Here is a 23757-nt window from a genome sequence, read left to right as displayed (position 1 = left end):
TCTCAGCAATTATTTCTTCCTATACCCTAAAGTACCCCAGCCATTCACCCTTGCTGAGACCTAGGTTCTCAGTAACCAGTTACTCTCCTGCCTTTCCGTCTTGTAATGGTCATAGCCGTATTCTCCAAGCCCATTAAATTCAGGCTGCTCCCCGGTGTCCACCCCGGCTCCGTGCCTTCTGCCGGACTCCCTCCTGCTAGCCTCTGCTCCCTCTCTCTGCCTGATGAATCCTACATTCCCACCAATATATACCAACAGCCTAGACATAAAACATTCCTTGGTCAGAAGTGAACTCCTGCCCCATTTCTCCCCTAGTGCTCAGGAAATGTTTGCTGGGTGAATACCTGTGGTGAAGACGAATCATTACCTCAGCTGTCTGCACGGGTGCTGACATGGGCCTCTGGACTCTACATCAGGCTGCTGCAGATCAGGAGAGGTCGTCCTGCACAGTAGGAGCACAGGCTCTGGCGTCAACTGAGATACGCCAAATACTGTGTTAGTGTAGCCGTCGTCGTTTCGTATTGGTATCTCCTGTTCCTTCTTCAGGCGTGTGGTAGAGGGTTTTGGCTGTGAAATATTGACCTCCACACCACCTCCAAGGTCTGTTCTTTACTATGAGTCAAAAAAGGGGCTGCGTCCATGGACAGTTTGGGTGCCTAAATGAGGGAATTCTAATTAATCCAGTTTTACATTGTTTAGTCACCTTAGCTCAGGTTTTAAAATATTTAATGTGTCACTTAGGTCATACAAACTTTTATTTCCCTTAATCCTGGACATTGGGAAGGGGATCCAGGTTTTCTTCACTGTCTATGTACTCCACCTACCAACCTGGCTTCTCCATGCCTCTCTTAAGGAAGTAGCAATAGTAATACTAACAACACAGCTGTCGTGTTTCACACGTTTACCATGTGCCAGGTCTGGAATAGGCATTTTACATACATTATCATTTGTTGCTGACAGCTGAAGAAACTGAGGTACAGAGACCTGGCAGGTAAACTGTGGTAAAGCACAGTTGTTAAGTAGTGGAACTGGGACCCAAATCCAGATCTAAAACCCACATTTGAGACTCCAAGTGCTTTTTCTGTGGTCCTTTTTCCTTTCTTTTCAATTGTTGATGTGAGGCTTTTTCCTTCCCAGCTCCTCTCCTTGTTTGTACCTAATTCTAGCAATATTTATAATTCCCTTCATAGTGTCACAGTATACTTTTCTATTTCAAAAGCAATCCTTATAGGACGTAGCCACACTTTTAAAAATAACCCAGAAGACCCCACATTTATGTCTTTAAAATACCAACTCTGCCTTCTTTTTCTACACTCCTCATTAATCCCTTTTTTGTGAAAGGGGCCTTTTACCAGGATCTCTGAGGACTGTGGAAGTAACGAAGGTGAGAGTGGATCGGTGCTGCGAGGCTTCGTGCCTCCCCCATCCCACTCTCAAAGGACTGCAGAGAGAGAGGAAGGGTCTTTAATTAGTCAGAGAAAAAGCACATCAGGGACTTCTCAAGGAGGCAAAAAATCTTCTGAGATATCAGTGTGCCCTGAAGTAATGTGTTTCATATAGTCCAGGGAAAACTCTCCCAAGGTCAGAGGGAGGAGTGGGATTTCTGCCCTCGAGCTTTTAGTTTTACCCTGATGTTCTTTATCGTTTCCTGCCTTTCAGTACTGCTGTCTAGCCCCTTTCTGGGGGGTGGGGAAGGAGAGGATAAGCTGCCTGACTAACATATTTGGCTTTGAGAACTGCTGAAAGGTTTTGCTATTTCTCTCCTACCTTCCCGCAGAGGGTAAGAAAGCATAAGGGGAAGTTGGCCAAGTCACAAAATAATTATTGGAGCAAGTGATGCAATTCAAATTCCTGAGGTCTTGGTATCTCTTGATTTTCTTGAAGACCCCAATAAAATTTGTTTCTTTACTGAGACATTTACATAGTTTGAACAAAGGAAGCAGGGTCACTTCAAAATGTCCACTATGTGGTAATAGATGCCATTCACCCTGTGGTGTAATTAATGAAAACACTGGCAACAGTCTGCTCATTGTTTGACCATTGAGCAACAGGAAATGGCAGACTAATAAGGAGCTGGAGAAGGCTTGCGTAATTCCAGAAGGAAGCAGAAACTGGGCACAGTTTTGACTGATATCCTCCTAGTTGCAGAGCTAGGTCTACCTGTGCAGGTTCCTATTCCTAATGGACCTGGAGATATTCCTTTGGTTTGACCTTGTCATTTGATTTTGACATCAGTTAACGCTAGATTTTTGTTTTCCTTATGGCCAGAAATGGTGTCTTGAAAACTTTGCTTTAGATCACAGTTTTCACACATAGTTATAATTCATCTGACAAGATAAACTATGGGAAATGAAATGCCACCAGCTAACTTTCTTGCTTGGAGCAGTTGACAGTAATGTCCTGTGATGGCCCCTGGAATCAGGATATTTGGAATCTAGACCGGGCCGTGGCAGTACCAGCGTAACCACTCTGGAGTAGACTAGTAAAGTGAGGAGTATGGGATCAAATGATCTCTTGGGACCCACGCCACTCTAAATTCTATGTTCGAAGCCCCTCGCGGAAGTCAAGGATCGAGAAAGGCTTGTACAAGTGAAATGTCAGAGTACCAAGTGGACAAACAGACTGACAGTGAAAATGTCACTCAAGCTTATCTGTTAACAAGCAGTTTATTCCTTTGGTCTCCTCTCAGTTTTTGTTTCTATAAATGTCCATGTTTTATCTGGTGGCTTGTCATTTTTGTTATTAAAAATTAAATATTGGTTAAATTAGAAACAGTCTTTCACTGCACTTGAAAACTATAAAAATTGCCATTTAGATTCATCTGTTAAGGATTTTTAAAACGTACTGAACACATTGCTCAACATGGTATGTATTTAAGTGAAATGAATTGACATTTGAATTAACGAGCTCTGTGAAAAGATAGGTGAAGATTAGGTGAAGAGTCATGGGTTTGAATTCTGGTTTCATTGCTAGTTAGCTGTGTGGCCCTCGGCACGTTTTGTGATCTCTGAATCCCCAAGTCCACATCTCTACTAGGAGAATGGTGTTTTTGGTAGACCATGTAGACTGAGGTTTCCCAGCGAGAGGTTTTTCTTCTTGTCTGGTTTATAGAGCCAAAGAATGATATGAGAATAAATAGGAGTTTACTCTTCTAAGCTGTTATTGCAAACTGTTGTCTTCAGAAACAGGGTCACTTCAACATGTGCAGTATGTGATCATTGGTGACATTTAGCCTGTGATGTAATAAATGAAAACATCTGCCATTGTTTGTCCATTGTGCAAAAGAGGCATCCCAGAGAAGCTACTCACAGAGACTCCCCAAATCCAGGTAAGCGTGGTGATCTGAAGGAGGGTTGGAGCGCTAGAACACGCAAAGTTGATCCGGAAAAGTTTGTGTTGCAGCCTACCAACTTTTATGATCTGTCTGGATCTCCAATAGAGATCGAGTGAAAAGTACGGTGAGACTAGAAGAAGGGGGGTGGGCTAGATCATGCCAAACTCTGGTGGCAAGGGGGCATTCCACTCTCTGAAGTAGAGACAGTTTAATAATATGAGTCAGAGACAATCAGAAAGTAGCTGACATGTGAAAACTAGAGTAGCTGAGCCCAAGCACCATGTTCTTTGAGTAGAAGAAAGGTCTTAAGAAGAAGGTACCGCCAGTCAGAAGTGAGATTAAGAATGCGACCATTATGGGGTCAGTTGAAGAACAAGCAAAGAAGATTCTAAGAGATTGCGGAGAACTCGATGGTGAGGTACCTCTCACCCTTTTATAGTGTACAAATCTAGTGGTTCTTAGTATATTTACACAGTTATACAACCAACACCACTATCTAATCTGATTCCAGAACATTTTCATCACCCCCCAAAAAAACTCCATCCTTTGTTTTCCTATCCCCTGGCAACCACTAATCTACTTTCTGTGTCTATGGATCGCCTACTCTGGGCATTTCATATCAATGGAATCATTTGTGGCCTTTTGTGTCTAGCTTCTATCACTTAACATGATGTTATCAAGGCTCATCTATGTTGTAGCTTATATCAGTATTGCATTCCTTTTCATGGCTGAATAATATTCCGTTGTATGAATATACCACATTTTGTTTATCCATTCTTCAGCTGATGGACATTTGGGTTGTTTCCACTTTGGGCTATTATGAATAATATTGCCATGAACATTTGTGTACAAGCTTTTGTGTGAATATATGTTTCAGTTCTCTTGGGTATATTCACACCTAGGAGTGAAATTGCTGGGTCATATGGTAACTGTATGTTTAACTTTTAGAGAAACTGCCAGCCTGTTTATCAAAGTGCTGCAATGCACCATTTTACATTTCGCACTAGAAGTGCATGAGGGTTTCAGTTTCTCCACATCCTCACTAACCCTTGTTATAGTCTCTCTTTTTACTTTAGCCATCCTAGTGAATGTAAAGGGGCATCTCTTTGTGGTTTTGATTCTCATCTCCCTGATGTTGAATGACGTTGAACATCTTTTCATGTACTTGTTAGCTATTTGTATATTTTTGGTGAAATGAGGAGGTATATTTGCAACACCAGAGTTTGCCCTTTGGACAATACTAATTTATATGTTATGCTGACTGCTCTCTAATCAGGAGAATTGGTAGTTCTGAGATTCAGAACATGTGAGAGGGTGAAGCTGTATGTAAAACATTGAAGCATTTTCCTTTGAATGTGGTCATATAATTTGGGAATATCTTAGTTTTATTTTAGTGTTAGAAAAAACCTCTGAGCATGTTTGGCCATTCAGTGGAATTTGTTATAATAAAATAACCTTTCAATTTATGGATCTATACTCTCATTTATAATCCTTATAACACTACTGTGAGATAGGATGGACGGATGACAACTATTATTATTACCACTTTTAAAAAGTAGAAGCTGAGAGACTCAGTTTGTGATTTGTCACACAACTAGTAGGATTTGTTAGGTTGGTGCAAAAGTTAGTGCTGTTTTTGCAATTATTTTTAACCTGTTAAACCACAATTACTTTTGCACCAACCTAATAAATTCAAGCCTTCTGTCTTTTTATGGTAATGAGTTATTAGCCGTGCCAAGGATTTGGGGTGGGGGTGAGCCTGCATTGCTAAAACTCAGTAATATGCCCATCTCCAAACAGACATTTGAGGCAGGGCCATGTCCCCGCAGATTGTTCCTGACCTCAGAATTCATTATTTGGATAGCTGTACAACAGGATGAATTGTCGTTTTTTCCCTTTTAGCCCCATTAGCTAGAAAAACCTTAAAATAAGAGTAGAATTCTGTATCACTGTATATTCACTATATTTGGGCGCACAGAGGATGTCCACGCAAAGGAAGGACAAAGCTGGGGCTGGGCTTGGAATGTGAGAAGGGCAGGCAGCCCCCTTGGTTCGCTGGCCTGGGCACACCAGGGCCTCCTCCTTCCCGTCTTCACACTCCTAACCTGACCTCCTTGGGAAACAGGAATGTACATGTAGAAGGAGTGCAGAGAGTCAATTATCTATCGAGACCAAATGAAAATTAATCTTGAGGCTTAAGTTAACTGAGAGGCATCTCATTAAAAGCTGAACATTACTTTTAAAGGATGGGAAAGAGGGGTGACTTTTTAAATGTAGTCTCCATTAAGTCCTTCAGCAGTCTTTTTTGTTTTTCTTGTGAACCTAAGTAATTTAGGCATAGGAAAAGCAACAGTCTATCAATTATGTAGACTTGAATTTTGTTAACTATGGAACACGATTTACCTATTCATTTTTCTTTATTTTTTTGTTTTTTTAATTATTGGGGAATATTGGGGAATAGTGTGTTTTTCCAGGATGTCAAAGTCGTTGTTTTTTCAATATAGTTGCGGGGAGGCACAGCTCACTGGCCCATGTCGGACTCTAACTGGCGACCTTGGTGTCATGAGCGTTGTGCTCCAACCACTGAGCCAACTGGCCACCCACCACCGGAAGCTCAGCTCCAATCTCAAGCCATTGTTTTCAATCTAGTTGTGGAGGGCGCAGTTCACTGACCCATGGGGAAATCGAACCAGCAACCTTGCTGTTAAGAGCTCACGCTCTAACCAACTGAGCCATCCGGCCGCCCTCATTTTTCTTTTGACCCATGAAAAAGTCATTAAACTTGTTTTTGGCCATCTTGTACATATCTGCAACTTAAGTTTTAGAATTTAGAAGATGTACAATTCCTCTCTGAAGCTCTTATTGTTGTATCCATGCATCTTTTCTAACTTAAAGCTACAGGACCTTGTAGTATGTATCACTACTTGGAAAAGATTACCTTTACTTTGAAAAGGAAATTACATCAAGCATTTAGACTTCTTTCATAGGATGATCTACCTGTCCCAACCAGCATCAAACTTATTCTATCAGGAAATTTTATGTCACAAAAAATTGTAAGTACTATACTCTTATTGGGGGATGGTGTCATTTATATAAGCTCTTCTGCTTGCTTTCAAAATATTTTTTGAGAAAAAAAATATATACATGCATGTACACTTACATATGTTTATTTTACCATGTTGGGTAGCACCAGAGAATGGTAATAGTTAATCATTCTCATGGCTGAATATATAGACCAAAACACATGGAAGGGCTAGTAGGTATTAATGATTTCAGTTATTACACAGTGTGAAGTGTTCCCGTCAGGAAACTTTGGGATGAGTAATGTGACTCTGTTGTAAGATTTTTCAGCAGAAGTTCAGGACAAAAATAAAACATGTCAGCAAAAACAGACAATGGTAAATTGTCCTCTGAGTGATTGTGAAAGCCTTGAAGACAGTTAATGTAATAGAGATGAGACATAACAATAAGCTCCCCCGCCTTTGCAACAAAGATATATTGTGTCTATTTGGATATCTCAAAATGTCATCCCCCCCCCATTTTTTTCCCCCTTATTTATTCAATTTCTTACCTGGCTTTTCCATTCTTCATGTAGAAGAGGTTTCTATACTTAGATTCTGTTTCAGTTTATATTTATTTTATAATTTATGGAGCTCTGTTTTTCCGGGGTCTGTTCTAGGTGTTTTGTGAATGCTATGTCATTACTCCTCACAGCAACCCTAGGAGGTCAGTACTAATTATTATCCCCAATTTAAGGGTGAAGAAGTTGAAGCGCAAAGAGGTTAAGTAACTGGTTCAAAGTCATAGGTAATCAATCATATGCAGAATTAAGATTTTGACCCAGTTCTCTCTGACACTACTGTCTTCATCCACAAGCTGTTGGTCATAAAGCTGAAATGATTACCCAGCCTCACATGTTCCTTATTGTGTTGTGTTTTGGAGAAGCCCTCACCTCTTGTGAGAGAAGCCCCAGCCCCATCCTTTCCGAGTGACTCTGTCTCTCAGCTCGAGCTCAGCAATGCCTTCAGATATCTAAATAGGTCATTTTCAGGGTCTGGATGGTCACTTCACACCTGTGGTAAAAGCTCTGGCCAAACCATGGAAGGTGAACTATTGAGAACTTAAGCCAGTGGGTCTGAAAGCAGCTAAGTTCTATTCTGCCTCTCCAGCTCAGTCAGGATGGGAGCTTCCACGAAGCCCGTCCCTCCTGAGTTTAGGAGTGCAACATCAGTGTGGGCATGGCAGTCATGAATAGCCAGTTCCTTTGCCAGCAGTAACTGTCCAGAGACAACAGATTGGATTCAGGATAATCTTGGTCATGAGCTGGAAGCCTCCAGAATCCTCAAAGTGGTGTGAGAACTGACCAGAATTTTTTCCCTTCCACACTGTGTCCGGCATTTAGCAAGGGAGCTCTATTGAGACAACTGTCTGGTTAACATCTAGCTATTCTTTTTTTTCTTCCTGATTTATAGTTCTGTTGACTTAACAGTGCCAATGAGTACAACCTTCAGACATGTGTTACTCTTAACATCTTCTTCTTGGATCCTTTGTCCCAAGAAGGCCAGATCCCACTTCCAGGTGACCTGCAGGACTTTTCCCTGGGCTTCTGGCTCCCTTCCAGTTACTCTTCACTGGCCCCCTCTTCCCTATTTTTTTTTTAAATAAACTCAGTTGAAGAAAAGAGATCCGAGATGGCAGAGTAGATAAACAGTATGCCTGCTTCCTCCCGTGAACACATTAAAATTACAACCAAATTATAGAACTATCAACCTGGCGAATCATCTGAAGTCTGGCTCAACAAAAGTTTTATAATTAAAGATTGTCATTAAGAGTGTCATATGCAAGGTCTCTGGTCCTGCTCTCCGCATAAGAACGCAGGATATGATGAGGCCAAAAAGGAACACTAACGGAGCCATAGATAGGGGAGTCATACCACTATAGTCTCACTAGCAGCTGGGTTGGAGACACAGGAAATAGGATCCACATGATCTGCAAACTGCTGTCCACTTCTCTGCCAGCCAACCAACCCCACTTGCTAACTGCAATCCGCCGTGCTAACTGCAATCCATGCTTGCTAGCTCAGCCACCATCCGCTGCTAGCGCAGCCACGGCAGTTATATTAGTGGCCAGTGGCTCACTGGTTACAGCTGACGGCCAACTAGTCACAGCTGATGGCCATCCAATCACAGTTGATGGCCATTTACTACCTGAGCCAGCACCTTTCCACGTGAGGCCCAGAGCCTGGAAACTGCATTCCTGGCTCTGTCCCCACAAGATGCAAAGAAGCCATGATGAGACTGGTAGGAGGGGGCGAAGACGCAAAACGGGCTAGCCCAAACCTCTGTGTGACAGTTGAGAATCAGGAAAGCTATCTCGGCCATGAAGGTTCCCCCCGCCACACCGCCCCAGAGGTGCGAGAGACCACAGCCCCATACCAGCCCAGAGTACTGGTGCCAAGAAGAGGAGCCCCCACAACATCTGGCTGTGAAAAACAGTGGGGTTCTGACTGACTTGGAGGGACAGAAGGTTGCGGGAAACCCAGACGTCCTCTTAAAGGGCCTGTACACAGACTCGCTCGCAGGCACTCACCTTGGGCTCTGGCGGAGGGACAGTTACACATGGAGCATCGGAGGCATACGGGAGGCAGACTGAAGTTTGTTGCTTCGGAGTGAGGGCTGGAGGACAGTCACCATTTTTCCTGTGACGGGTCCTTCTGTGCAGCTGGCAGGTTGGCGCCATCTTTCCTGTATCGAGCCCGCCCCCACACGGCCAAATCTGAATCTGATTGGTCTAGTGAGCTTCGCTGGGACCCCGCCCCACCCAACTCGCCCAACACCAGAGGCACTTTCTCTGAGAGCAGCCAGCCCCACCCACATTGCACTCTTTCTTGGAAAACTATCAAGAGTCCACAGGCCCCAGGCTGGCGACAGCTGGCCTCGGTGTGCTCTGAGACTTGCTGAGTAGCTTCAGGCTCAGCACTGGCACCAAACCAGATTCTACATTAACCTGTTGACAACAACTCTTCCCACTGTAGTGACGCCCTGAAACCCTGCCTCACCCAGCTGCCATATCTGGCAGTGGACTAACCAGGTGGGCAAATAGGCTGCACCATCCATATTAGGTATCTGGAACAAGTTTGAGCACATTCTGTGGATATATAATGTTTTTAAAAAGCCTGCAGGTGTACCCACAAATAATCGCATCCCCTATTCCACCTGTCCTCTGAAATATACTGCCATATTTCAAAAAATAATGTGACTATGTAGGGCAAGATTTAAAGTATGAGTTTGAGAGTAAACATTTAGTTCCTTGAGGGCAGGGACTTTATCTCATTCATTCTTCTATCCGTATGAGATTAAATTCAACTGGTGTTACAGAGACCCAAAATTACAGGGGCTTATGCAGAATGGAAATTTATTCTCTCCCAGGCCTGGTATTACTCTCACCCAAAAAGTCTGCATGGACCCAGACTACTAGCTCACTGCTCTGCTAACCCAATGATGTGCCCTTAGTTATTCTCGTGGTCTAAGGGGGCTGCATTCCAGCAGCAGCAGAGGGAGGAGGGGGAGGCAGAGGAAAGAGTGTGTGCCAGCTAACAGCTGCCACAAGAGACTTCCACAGATACATACCACTGAGTAGAACTTAGTCACGTGGTCACCGCAAGGCAAGGGTTTCGAGGCAAGAGTTGTGGAGAATAAACGGTCATTCTCTGTCTGTTGGAAAAATCTAATAGTTTTTCATAGAAGTGTTTTTTCTGGAAGTTCCTGAAACAAAGTTATTTGCAACCTTTTTCTTCCTGGGCCTGAGTTTCCTGGAAAACTAAAGCCATGTTAACAAAGACAATGGAAAAGAAAAGTCATATTGATGTACACAATAAGCTGTGTGGGTATAAATAGGTTGGGTTCTTAGTCTCTACATCCCGAGGACCTCGCATGATGCATGGCACATTATGGTACTCAATAAATGTCTGTCGACTGTCTATGCTTCTAGAATCTTTGTGCCAAAAATAGAAATAGGAAAGGTCAATAAGGATATGTCCCAGATTGTCAAAATGGTAAGAGCCAGAATTTCATTAGATAACTGACTTACTGCTTAAAGTAATGTCAGATGTGCTAGAATAAGTCTGTACTGGGATTCATGGTACATACAAATATAGGGATCAGGGATCAGGACAAGTGTTACCTCAAGATAGGTACATGAGAAATAGATATCACCTGCAAAGGGCAGGTACATGAGAAATAGATATGACCGATTTTATTACACTTTTCCAGGTATTAAAGTCTTACTTGCACCAGATTGAGACTTTCCTTGCAGCAATCAGAAAGAATGGGGAAAGATTTAAAAGGCATTGACTTTTTCATCATGTAATTTGATGTTCTAAAATGTCATGGCATGTACCAACTGAAATCTCATGTACCACTAATGGAACACTCGCTCATTAAGGAAATATGTGTAAAAGGAAGATGCTGGACTGAGGAGATCTCGATTGTAGTCTTGGTTTTGTCACTTTGGAGGTCATTCAACTCTAAGTTTCCTCTTCCGTCATTCTTTTTCTTTCATGGACTGTTACGGAATTGACTGTTAAAAGACATAAGCACGTATGAACAGCATGCTTGAATTATATGTGCTCACCTAAGCATTAAACATGAAGTGGTTTTGGACAAAAGCTCTGGATACATTAAACATGGGCCATGGCTGGATGTGGAAATGTGTAGGGACGTGTGTGCCATCTGAACAAATACCTTGCTAATATGGTTGTAAAAACTGATTAGGTATAAATCAGGGAGGGGATGGGTTGATTGCCAAGGGCCTTAGGATAAGTTAGAGTTTTGGAGGCCATTTCAGATGAACTCCCCGGGTGTATATCTAGTCTGGTAGAGTTGGGGTGAAAGACAGGGTGGGAATGCTCCTGCCAAGTGAAATGTGATAGCCCGAGAAGGTTCTGAATTCTGGAGTGAGCTGTTCAATGAGCCGTGCTGGTTCTTACGAGGATTCCAAGCAGCTCCCACATCTCCCACCATCTCTCAGAGGGCAGAGTATTTCTAGATGCTGGGTTGAATTGCCATCCTGGAAAGGCCTGGCGATTGACTGTTACAAACACAGTAATTGACTGGGTCACTACCTCCAGTGTGCTGACTGATGGCACAGGGTTGCAGAGAACCCTCTGAAGGTATAAATTGTTTCCATGTTATTTGGTGTTTCCCATTCTGCTGGGTTTTGTTCCTCCCTGAGCCCCCTCCCATAGCTGTCTTTTTGTCCCCTGGGCATTTCAGAACAAGGGAGGGAAGAACCGACATATAAAAAACAAGCACTGAATTCTTCTAACACATCTCCCCTCCTCTCATCCCTCTCCCCGCAACACAGTATAAAAATAGAACTGATGATTTTTCTCAGGGCTGGCTTTAGTCTCTTATATTAACATATAGTTTGTTTTGTTTTTGTTTTGGTCACAAAGCTTTCAGAGGCTCTGTAGTAACTAACCTGCATGGAGTGCCAGCACTTTGCATGATGCTGTTTGGGACAGGGCACGCGCTCCTGGAATAGATGAAACTAGGAGGAGGGAGCCGGACGTGGGGTCCGCAGAGGAGGGGGTACAGGCATCTGACTCGCTGCAGGTCCCCGCCCCATTTTATCAAGATGGTAGTTTCCAAAGACTTCACCAGGGGAAGAAAAGAGGTCACAGAAGGGGAGCCTACAGCCTCAAGTTTAACTGGGGGAGAGGCTGCATGAAGCAGTCCTCACAATTTGCCTCACAGGACTTGAGCCTTGGTTGGCATTTTTGGTCCTGGCTGGGAGAGCTCCCCCCTTTTCCTGCAGGCTTCCCCCGAGTGACTGCCCATCTCACCCATTCAGGGGAGAGAGGGAAGAATGAAAAACACATTTTAAAGCACCGCTGTGCCATGCCCAGTCCTGTGCTAAGATGTGTTTGCATGCGTTAACTCATTTCATCCTCACAGCAATGCTGTAACTGGAATTTGTTCCCTTTTTCTGCAGATGAAGTCCCTGAGAGAGAAAGCCTAAGTATTTTCAACTCAAGTGGCAGAGCCAGATTCAAATACTGGTCTGTCTGATTTCTAAGCCCAGGATTCTTTCATGTAGAGAGATCGAGAGAGAAATCCTTGGGTTTCAACAAAGTATAACTGGCTCACATTCCCAAAATGTGACAGCCAGAGTCAGTCATCTCTTAGTCTCCCTCTAAAGATGGCTCTGGAATCACAGTTAATACAGTTGTGTTCATGAAGGATTTTTTGTTTTGGGGTTTAATCCCCCCAGTGCTACCCCTAAAGCTGGTCAGTTTCCATGTGACCTGTGGGACTCTGTGCCTCGTGGGGATCGTGCTGACCACCTGATCCTCCTCGGAGGAGATGTTCACACTAGACTTACTGCATTTCGCTTCTTTTCCCTTCTGCAGATGGATCTGTCTGTAGAAACTCTCTTCAGCTTCATGCAAGAGCGCCAGAAAAGATACGCCAAATACGCGGAGCAGATCCAGAAGGTCAACGAGATGTCCGCCATCCTCCGGCGCATACAGATGGGCATAGACCAGACTGTGCCCCTGCTGGACAGGCTCAACAGCATGCTGCCCGAGGGCGAGAGGCTGGAGCCCTTCAGCATGAAACCAGAGCGGGAGCTCGCTCTCTAGTGGTGCATCTCCCCTGCTGCCCGGCTGTGGGCTGTCGTGTTGGGGACAGCCTGGCCCCACCAGTACCCTGAGGACGTTGGGAACTCAAGTCATGTGATGTGCCCCGGCTCGCAGCTGGTAGAAGGGGATGTGAAGCCGTCGGCTGAACACCTGACGTCACCTGTCTACCCCTTGCCCTGATGCATTTGCTCTTTGCAGAATTAACCAAACTAATTCTCAGTGATCACTGAAGTTGGAATGGTTGAATTATTAGGAAATCGTTAAAGAACTCTGCATTGGGAATTATTTTTGTTTTGTTTAGATTTTTTTAAAATGGAGTGTACATTATCTAGTCTAGCTTTGGAAGCAAAAATATGGAGAGAAGGGGAGAAATATTTTAAGCTCTGTGTCCTTGCTGCCTTCATGAAATTTTACTCAGTAGGCTCTCTGGGTTATAGGTTGTAAACATAAAGAACTAATTTAATCCAGGTATCTGTGTTGTTACTGTTGCTACCCTGTTTCCATCCTAGCAGCTCTTTATCTGGGGCACTCTTCCTGCCCTGGGGAAACCCTGGTATTTCTGTTGTGTGCCAGGGTACGTTGTCCCTCATATGTGTCATCGGAAACCCAAGACTCCTTTCTACACCCCCATTGGGTTCATCTCCCACTGATAACGGGTGTCCCTGATGGCACCATTTAGGTTTCTTTTTATTACATCAGCACTGGCAGGGCTCCAATTTTTGTAATGAGGTTTTTAGCCAGCATTTGTTTTACTGGCCTGGTAAACTTGTGGTGCGGCCAGGCTTTGACAGCAGACCACAGAGAGCACTCACTCAGCAGGCATTTATGGAGCCCCTGTGATATGCCAGACATTGTGCCGGGGATACAGAAATGGCTACAGAGTCTCCCTGGCCTTCTATTCTGAAGAGAATAAACTCAAAATGCTGCTGAATTTCTATGGGAGTTTAGGAAATGAAGCAATTTGAGTAACCACAAAAGTACTACGTGCAGTACTTTGCACATCATAAATGTTCTAATGGAAGAAAAGACTGAAGAAGCAACGGAATGGAATGTAGGAACAGATCCAGGCTGGGAAATTGAAACTGAGAGCTGGGGATGAAGGAAGTCACTGATGGGGGGCAGAATATCGTGCAGGTCTCCACCGTGCGCCCATTATTTCTCCAAAGCTCAGGGCTGTTTTGTTTTGTTTTGTTTTATGTCAGAAACAGCCTTTGGTATATTTATAAGATTAAAATCGATCCCATTTAACTTAGCATATCTCAGGTAAATTTTATCTGCTTTGTGGATTTTTACATTTTTTAAATCTTGGATTTTAATCAGATACTACTATCTTGTAAGGTTCGTACAACCCAGAATAAAATGTAGGACATAAAGCAACTGGATGACAGGAGAAACATGAACATTCCAAGTTAAATGGAAAGAAAACTTTTTTTTTTTTTTAATGAGACATAGGAAAAAACCAACAGCTTCTAGGATTTTCTAAGGACCAAAAAAATATTAAGATTGTTCATTCCCTCTGAGCTGGAGAGACAAGTTGGAAACCAGAGCCAAGAGAAGAGGCCAAGGCAGCAGCTGCCTTTTCCCGAGGGCAACCTTCAGCTCCCCTTTCTGCCTTCCTGGGTGGGTGCTGCTGCCTTTCTCCCCCACCCCCCACTCCTCCCCACCCTGCCCCTGTTAGTAAGGTGGGGTAGAGATGGCTGACTACAGAGATCACGTGGTCTGAAAGCCATGGAGGAACTGGAAGCAGTGAGCTGGGAGTGGGGCGCTATACCTTTCTCCTTTGTTGGGCCACACTGTTGAAAGAAGTTTGTCTTTATGATGCCTTTTGAGAGTCAGGATTTTAGTGGGGCCTTAAACGATTTCTAGAGCACTTCATTAGAGTACAAATCAAGAAAGATGTTCTGTAACTCAGAAACATATGAAATGGCCAAGGTCATTCTAGGAAATGTAATGGAGGAGAAAAGAGCAACATTCCCTCCGTTGAAGGACCCCTTCTTTCATATATTAAATCTCCATATAATTAAGGATCTAGTTCTGGATTATATTCTAATCCATTGATCTTTCTCTGCATATTGTTTCATGCTGGGTGTTTTGTTCATTTTTCACACCGTTTTAAGATTTCACAATACTACATTTCAGTATCTGGTATGGCTTGACTAGGTCCCACCGACTCTCATTACTATTTCTAACTCCATTTTTTAAAAATTTCATACTGGCAGAAGAGTTGAAAAAATAGTATGAGGAATACCCATATTCCCTTCACCTAGACTGACAGTAAATTGCATTTTTCAGCCATCATCATCAGTCTTTTTTTGAATTCCTGGAGTATACAGAACCCAGCTTTGAACTCAGGGACATGCTTGTATCTTTCAAAGGGAGAGGTAGTGAAAACGGCACAGGGTTCAGGTGCTATTACCCTTACTGCACTTAATACAGTTCACTTAGATTTGGGTCCTAGGTAGGTAGGCGACTTATTACTGGGTAGAAGCAGACAATAGGTGAATTTGGTATCTTTTCAAAGAATTCTAGTTAACAATATTTATGGTGCGTAGTGGTTTTGCAATGTCCACTTGGCTAAGCTGAACCGTGTTTCCCAGAATTCCCTTCCCTGCTCATTTCTGGCTAGGTTTGACCGCAAGAGAAATGTGCAGGAGTTTTGTTCGTGGAAGTAAAGGAATGACCATGCTTACTCTGCAAGTCGCCATCGGTCGGGCCCTGTTGCGTCTACGCACATTAATGGATCTGCTGCACCTTTGGTCTGGGCAGCAGCTGGGCCCACAGCTTCCCCAGCTCCCACACAATGCTGCTAGCAGCTCCGTGAAATCCTGGGCCAGGTACGACACTTAGCTTCTCCTTCAGGTCATCTGCTTACGGGAGAGGCCAGTAAGGGTTCTGGTGGAGAGACATGCTGGTTCCATCTTGCTGCTTACAGGCTTCAGTCGTCCTAGTTCTCCCCCGTCCTGCATATCCAGCTTCACGCCTGACCAACCTGCCCAGTGACTTCACACAAACAGCTGAACCAGGACCCCTACCAGCTCCTGTAATTAATTGCTTAAGGTCAGTCCCTTTAAAAACTCCTATTCTACATGATTCCTAGTTCTCCGATAACATGGCGTTACCTGTCCTTTCCTTCCTCCGCATTTTACTTTCTCCAATGGATTCTGGGCATCCGATTTGTTATTTCCAGAAAGTTACACTAGATCTCTGTTGGTTAATACCCGAAGACCTATCTGGCTGCTATAGGATGTTTTGGGAGTGCAGAGACAGGCTGGAGTTGTCTGAAGAGCCCTGGCTGGAAGTTTCCAGTCTTGATCTTTGGTAAGTCACTTCCATTCCCGAGCCTCATCCACCTCCCTGCAGCATGAGCTGGTCTGCATGGGCTCTCATGCCCCTTCCAACTCCAGCATTCCAAGGCTGCAGTTCCGATACTTCACTGTTGAGCAGTGATAAGGAGTATGGCTACCTGCTGTCACTGAGCAGTGGCCCCAGGTCTTGGTAGTGACTTTATTCTAAGTTCCCAAGGGAGAGCTTCTCTCCTTTTTGTTGATAAATTAGGTGTCCGTTGGGTTCCTATGAACCTGTTTTGCTCATCAACTTATCCATCTATATTTACAAACACCGTCAAATAGGCCCCTATTCTTTAGTCTCCTTGTTTGACTAGTTGAAGTGGAAGGTCAGTAGAAGCCAGCCCTCACCCCTTGTATTGTGTGTATGTAAATTTACAATAAATGAATTGTGGGGTTAAGAGCAAGTGATAATGTAGATTTCATGAGCACCTTTATAACTATAGATTTCATGTCTGTTTGTCTCAGTTTTATTATTAGTAATTTAATTTGTATTTTCTGCCAGAGTAAATATTTGATGAATTTTGAGGACTCCATACCCTTGTGATACAGGAGTGCACTCAGGAAATGAGGTAGGTTTTTTCTTTTCTTGGTTAAGTATTCTCTAGGTATTTGTTTTTTCTGACATATGAAAAAGGTACATTATAGGTATTACAAACATGCCGTTTCCAAGGTTACATAAACTAATGGCCCCAGGGGACTGACGTGTGCCACTGGTTCTGTGTTGATTTGTAGTATTTAGCTTTGGCTTTCCCCCTAGCAAGTCCCAAGGCAGAACCAGGAATCCTCAGAAATTGAGAGCTGTGAGCAAGCACGGGTTCAATTCTACAGTGATTGAAAATCTTCCCAATTCATTCAGACCTCAGCTAAACCCAGATATATAGCACTCAGGAAATTATTTAAAACGTTGATACTAAAGATTGTAGAGTGGAGAGAAGTGAAATTTTTCTTGTGGATTAGTTAGGTGTAAGATTTTTTTTTTTTTTATCATGAGAGAAGTGATTTTGCTTTGCTTTTCCCTACCTTTTCATTCCTGTTAAAAGCTACATAGTGCCCCAGAGATGTCATTGTTCCCTCATAAATAACATTTAATTTCTTACGCACACACACAAGGCTTTCAAATGCTACAAGAAGGAAGGGTAACCAGATAAATTATTCACATGCTTCAAATCAAAATCAAAACTTTTGGCAATTAAATCTAGTTGGCTGCTAGTCTAACCAGTATCTCATACGGTATGCAGGTGTGTACGTGTCATCCATTACTCTTAGGGGTTTGTTCTGGGTCATCATGTCACTATCAGACCTGATGGCATTTACTGATGCCTCAATTTTTCACCAATCAAGGCGTATTCCTACTGGTACCTTTTATTATATAGTGAGGCATAATTTGCGCTGAAAGCTTTTGTGAAACCAAGTTCTTTTAATTCAGTCTTTGAAACTGTTGTAATTCCCCTGAACAGAGAGAACCCAGACCATAGCTGCACTAACCCTCTGTAAGTCACCCAGTTTGCCGGTGACACTGCTCCTACAAGGTTACATTCCGTATTTCCTGGGGGATAGCATTTCAAACACTCGTGTTTTAGCTAGAACCGAAGGAATAAAACTTCTGTTTTTACATAAACCCAAGTTGATGTCATGCACATAAACTGCAACAATGATGGACTTGTAAACATCTTCCAAGAAGATGCTGTAATTTTCCAGTTATTTCACAACACTTTAAAGATATAATCAGTATAATTATGCTGTACAAGTATGAATGGGCCCCACAGAACGCTAGAAATAACTTATTTCCCTCTTCCATTTATAGATGCAGAAGAGTAATAGTCAGAGAAAAGCACCTAGACAAATCTTACTAGACCTAAAACATTACTACTTAATGTCAGAAAAACAAAACCAGGCAGGAGTTATTTAAAATGGCAGTGAAAGTTTCAGGGTGAAAAGTTTCCATCAACTAGTCCCACTATGCGCCCTACTTTTCACATCTACCTTCCTTATCTAAGCCCTGGTCTCAGTTGTCAGACCCAAACTAGTCCTCCAACACCAGCCTACTGAGCCTGGCCACTAAACGCCCCCCAAATCTGTCTGTTTAAATAACTGGCTTGACTTCCAGGCCTTCGCAACATCTACACCTCATGTGAAGCCTCTCACTGAAACAGCTGCTCCCTCCTGCCGCCTTCCATCTTGAGGCAGCTTTATTCCATACTCCCTTTATTCTGTCACACGCCCACCTCCATTTTTCTGCAAGGTCCCGGGCCAAGACAGCACTTCTAGTCGTCACTCACCCAGTCCAACCCTTGCTTTTACATTTTCTTAAATCTAAGTTTAACTCAGAAGCCTTTCACAACTACTTAAATGACATCACCTATGATTCTTTATCATTACTCCATCTGCATGCACTAAAGTATTAAAGAAACGCTGTATTACTTTAATGCATAATTCGATACTAACACATGGATGAGACTAAGCTTCTCGTCTCCTAAGTCATCATGTCCAGTGTCATTTTTAAGCAGAGAGGTCACTGAGATGTCCATGGCAATGATGGCGAACAGATCTTTACTAACCATTCCTCCTCAGTTTTTCCTACAATTAGACCATTTACATACATTAAAATGTCCCACAAATGTGTATCTGGTATTTTTTCTTCCTGTCCTGTACTTGTTCTGGATTCAGTCAGTCAGCAGACATTTACCAAATGTGCGTCTGGTGAAGATATTAAAGAATGAAGGCTGGCACAGAACTGCCAGTGACCCAGTGTTTCATGTGAATGACAGAGGCACGATTATCTGACAATCTCACCATTTTGAGCTAAATCCTCTTCGACATGACAACAGGACGGGCTCCACTACTGCCTCCTTTCACAACTTGGACGTCGCTGTTCCCACCTAGTTTCAAAGAGAGGTCGTTTCTCATATTTATGTATAAACAGGTACCAGTTTTGATTTTATTTCATCATATTAACACACGACACATCAACATGAGAAATACACAATTTAACCATTCAACAGCTTGCCTTACTCCAAAAGAACACTATGTTCATATTAAACATTTATACAATCTTGCCACCTAATTTGACAAATATCCTGAACCATTTTCCAGCATTTCTCACATGGAAGTCGAGTTTTGCTCTTTGAAATCACCATTGTGTATCATGCTAGTAGACTCGGCCTCCCCTACGATTACACGCCGAAGAGAACCAGCCACCATGCGCCCCGCAGGTGCCCAGGCAGCGAGCGCTTGCCTGTGAGGCCGCCCCCTTCAGCAGGGTGGTCTGGGTTACAAGAGCTGATTACCTGACATTCCCGAGCAAGGACCAAAGGTGGTAGTGTCTGACTACAGCACAGTCCCAGCAAGGAAGGGGACCACGGCCAAGGGAAATCCCGAACGATGGAGGGCAAACGTCTGCCCAAACAGCCTAAACAAAGTCCCCCGACCCTCCTGAAACATACTGGACATTGGCGCTACTGCTTTCATTTCTTAAAAACGTTCAACAGTTGTGACCAAACTCTGAAAGCAGTGAGCTGTTACACGTTTGGTGTGTGTATACATCACCCATCAGAAATTACTGTGTGAAACCTTGAGAATGTCTGATTACATCCAAAACTTAAATGTACACAGAAAAACTAATTCAGATCATTTAACAGAACTTTTTCCATACGGTAACAATGCACATTCCCTATGCAGTTTACTCTCTGCCTTCATCTGAAACCCATATCATAGCACATTATCTGTGCGTAAGCAGTTGTACGTGAAGCTGATAATCGTCCTGATCAAGTCAGGTTTGAATCATGTCATTCCATGCTGGTTTCAGCAGTCACCATAGGAAATAGTAAGTCACATCCTAGTCAAAGGACTGTTCATTTCTCAAACAGAAAAACCTGAGATGAGTTGGCGACTAGCTACCCTTACAGTAAAGAACAATAACTCCCCTCCTCCCCCCAAAGCTGCTGATGTGAATTTGTGATTTAAGGCTTCAAAAGAGGACCACCCTGTGGTTGACAAAACCCAAGCCAGGAAGTTTAGAAGCAGGTATGTGCTGTCACTTGTGTACTTGTTCTGATCACCTCCTATTTTCAGCTGCCAGGACTGATTCCATACAGTGATTGTAGGTCAAGGACTGAGAGGCCACCTTGGTCCTGCTCTGTTTTGCTATGTCCCTTCTACTAAAAAACAAAAAACAAACAAACAAAAAAAACGGCTGTGGCTATTTTCTGAGCATATGTTGGCTGTGGCTTTCCACTCTGCTCACGACGACACAAAATCCAACCCCCTTCTCACCATCCTATACTATTTCATTCCGAACATTCCTTCCTTACTAAAGCCTCTCTCAGCCCGATTAGTAAATCTGAAAGTCTATAATTAGGAAATTATAGAAATACCACCCTCATCACATGCTATGGGGGAAAACCACTGAGAAATAAGTTTCCTGCTTCTCTTCAGAAACTTTACAAACTTCTTTAATCTTGTCATAGTTTTTCTCTCTCTTGGTAGTTTCCTATAAAAGTCTACCTTATTGTTACACTTTTACAAAACCTATCCTCAGTGAAGCGGAAATGGGAAACATCTACTTTGGCCGAGAAGTTGAAGGTGCTGCTGCTCTGCTACGAACCCAAATAAACTCACACCTGGCTTTCCCCCACGTTCATCTTTATTTAAAGGATTAGCAATCCCATTCTAAACAACTGTTTGATTTATAGAGGCTAGACCTGTTTAGCCTCCCAATCATTATGCTGCCAGATTCGTGGCTGTCACACTGAATCCTAGATGGTTTCCCTTCTTCATAAATCTGAGAAGAAGCAATCAACTACCTCCATCCAGGCGCAACTGGCAATTTGTGCATAGACAGTTTGAATTGGTCTGAAAAGTGACTCGTTACCCTCCCATTCACAATGCTGAGAAAACGGGCTACCAGACATGGTAGTGGTAAAATCCCGACTTTCTGTCTGAGGTACTAGGTTTGCTCTAAAGTAGATCTCGGCAAGGCCCCTAATGGTCTGAACAGGAGAATGATGCTTGAATCGCTCGGATATCCGGTGAGCTTGGATTTGTGCATCAGGTTTGGAGGTGATCATTTCCCTTGGATTTACCATTAGGTTCTGTCCCTAGTAGGGTCTACTTCCCCCCACCCCCCGACCCACAGGCTGGCTCAGTCTCTGCGCTAAGGTGCATACGGGAGGACGGGACAAAGACTAGCATTGGAGATCGCTGTAGCACAACATGAGGACGGTAAGGGATTTCTGTCCTCCAACACCAAATAAAACTTGATTTAGTAAGAACGAGGGGATGTGCAATTCATTGCATAAAACTGTTTTAGCTGTCTAGGGGGAAATCTAGCATCTGCCCTTCCACTTCTGTTGAGAGACGTATTGGCTGCTCTCTCAAATGCAGATGTTGAAGACAATTGTGTTGATCCACCTTTTGCTTTTACACCATAGCTCCATTTTCCAAAAATATATATGTATGTACATATATATATTTCAGATTTACAGGGAATATTTTTTTGTGAACGAGAAAAACACTGTCAACAGAAGTCCCACGTGTCTTTCTTCTCAGGAGACCTCAATGATTTCCATGCTGCCTGAAAAGCTAGACTGGCTGCCCACTTTCCCCAGTTCTTCCCGTGACCTGTTCTCTGACATGATGCTCTCTCCAAATTCCATCTGGCAGCTTCTGCGTTTAAACTGCTTTTCAAAGGGGCTCTCTTCATGCCAGCTCCGCCGAGAGTCAGCTCTGTCACTTGGTTTCTGCCGCCTGCGCACGGAATAGAGTTGGTCGCTGCACGTGGGCAGCTGGCTACAGCTGTAGGCAGAGTAACTGGCATTGCCTCCGTAGATGGCTGAGGCGGAGTAGAAGTGAGAGGACTCCGTGGCAAAGTACCAGCTGTTGGTCAAGGAAGGGGTGGAGGTCTGGGGAGCCAAGATATCCGAGTGCCAGCCCTTGAGCCCCAGGCCAGCGGCAGACTTCGCGAGGTGTTGCTGGCTGGTGGAAAGGCCAAAAAGGAAGTTGGTATGGTAGTTGTCCTCCATGCTCCCACTTCGATGCAGTGGCGATAAGATGGACCTCTGGGTGGCACCACTGTTGCTGGTTCTTACTGGATGGAGCCGCTTGCTCTGGCTGTCTGTGGGCCGAGGAGCCTGAGGCTTCTTAGGGATGTTGGCTTCCTCCTGGTCTGGGCTGGTTTCGGGAGTCTGCTCCGATACTTCCTCAACCGGAGAGAACTGGCATAGCTTACTGGGCCCATCCAGAGCCGTGGAAGGTTTGTAGTAGTCCAGGGCGTCTTCTGATGAGGAGAAACCATGCAGAGACGCTGCCATACTGGCTGAGTACGGAACGGACTTGATGTCCAGGGAGAAAGAGCGCTTGAGCTTACTGCTGCCTTCCAGCTTGTCCGAGGACAGGCGCAGCCCGCTGAGTGCCTGTACCAGGGGACTGTCCTCTAACGGTGATGGCTGTACGCTGGGCACGCTGGCAGGGTGCACAGGCCTCTGCCCTGCTGCCTCTGAGGTAGCAGAGTTGGCACGGGGTGGACTGAGGGGCACGTCGCTTTTCTGTCCACCCTCTGAGACCGCAGGGGCAGGTTCGTTTGGCTTCTCCAGGTGCAGCAGCTTGAGTTTGCTCTTTGGCCCTGATGCTCCAGTCTGGTTCTTAATCTTCTTCTCATAGTCCAGGAGTTGGCCCAGAAAATTGAAGTTTGGGGATATAGTAGGTCTTTTTTCTTTCACAAATCTATGAAGAGAAGGGGGGAAACTTGAATTTTACAACTACAGTTCATCTTAAGTAAATAAATGAGATAGAGAATTATTAGACACACCTTCCCAAATAGCTTTGGAAAATGATTGTTTTAATCAGGCGACACCTCAAGGTAGAGATCAGAAAGGCCTCTGCTTTATAACGTGTACTTGGTGCATGCTAGAAAGGGGGGGTGGGTACCAGGTCCCCAAAAGCTCCAGTTTTAGCCTCCTTATTTTCAAGGACCCAAAGCTTCTAATGCAATTGATAAGAGATGGTTCTTTCCTCACCACCAGAGACTCCCCCCTTGGTCCCAATATCATGCTTCTCAAAGTCCCCCACGTCACTGCCTCAAGACAGTTCAGTTTTCATTAATGACCAAAAGAGAGGGTATCAGCTAGCCTGAGCATCAAAGCACACTCTTCTGAGAGCCCTGTCTTTGTACTCTCTCGATAGCATAACCACCCACATACACAGTGGGCTCTGTGTGCCTAGAACACGCGAACGCGTTAAATCGAGTTAACCAAGTATTATCTCAGTTCAGTCCTCAGAACCCTGCTACGTCAGGTGGGTGTAATTCTCCCCATCATACAAGTACATGAAGTCCTTGAGGGACTTGCCCAAAACCACTCAGCTACTGCATGATGGCACTGGGATTCAAACCAGATCTCAGGTTCATTTTTGTCACTACCATGTTAACGAAGATTCAT

At 43.9% G+C, this 23757-nt stretch overlaps 2 protein-coding genes across 5 annotated transcripts in view; one reads left to right on the top strand and one right to left on the bottom strand.

Annotated features, from left to right (window-relative positions):
* Positions 1–13440, top strand: part of BORCS5 (BLOC-1 related complex subunit 5) — a 69078-nt gene extending 55638 nt beyond the window's left edge. For both annotated transcript variants that reach the window (XM_019744809.2, XM_019744808.2), the window contains exon 4: positions 12747–13440. In XM_019744809.2, coding sequence (XP_019600368.1) covers positions 12747–12977 — 231 coding nt within the window. In that variant the 3' untranslated portion in view covers positions 12978–13440. The remainder of the gene's footprint in view (positions 1–12746) is intronic.
* Positions 13441–19232: 5792 nt separating this feature from the next.
* DUSP16 (dual specificity phosphatase 16) overlaps positions 19233–23757 on the bottom strand; it is a 152159-nt gene continuing 147634 nt past the window's right edge. For all 3 annotated transcript variants that reach the window (XM_019744716.2, XM_019744714.2, XM_019744717.2), the window contains one exon: positions 19233–23044. In XM_019744716.2, the coding sequence (XP_019600275.2) occupies positions 21868–23044 (1177 nt within the window). In that variant the 3' untranslated portion in view covers positions 19233–21867. The remainder of the gene's footprint in view (positions 23045–23757) is intronic.

Source organism: Rhinolophus sinicus, linkage group LG02 (genome assembly GCF_036562045.2).
Source record: "Rhinolophus sinicus isolate RSC01 linkage group LG02, ASM3656204v1, whole genome shotgun sequence".
In the NCBI taxonomy this organism is placed as follows: Eukaryota; Metazoa; Chordata; class Mammalia; order Chiroptera; family Rhinolophidae; genus Rhinolophus; species Rhinolophus sinicus.
The sequence above is the reverse complement of the archived record's forward strand: the minus strand, read 5'-3'. Positions and strand labels throughout refer to the sequence as shown.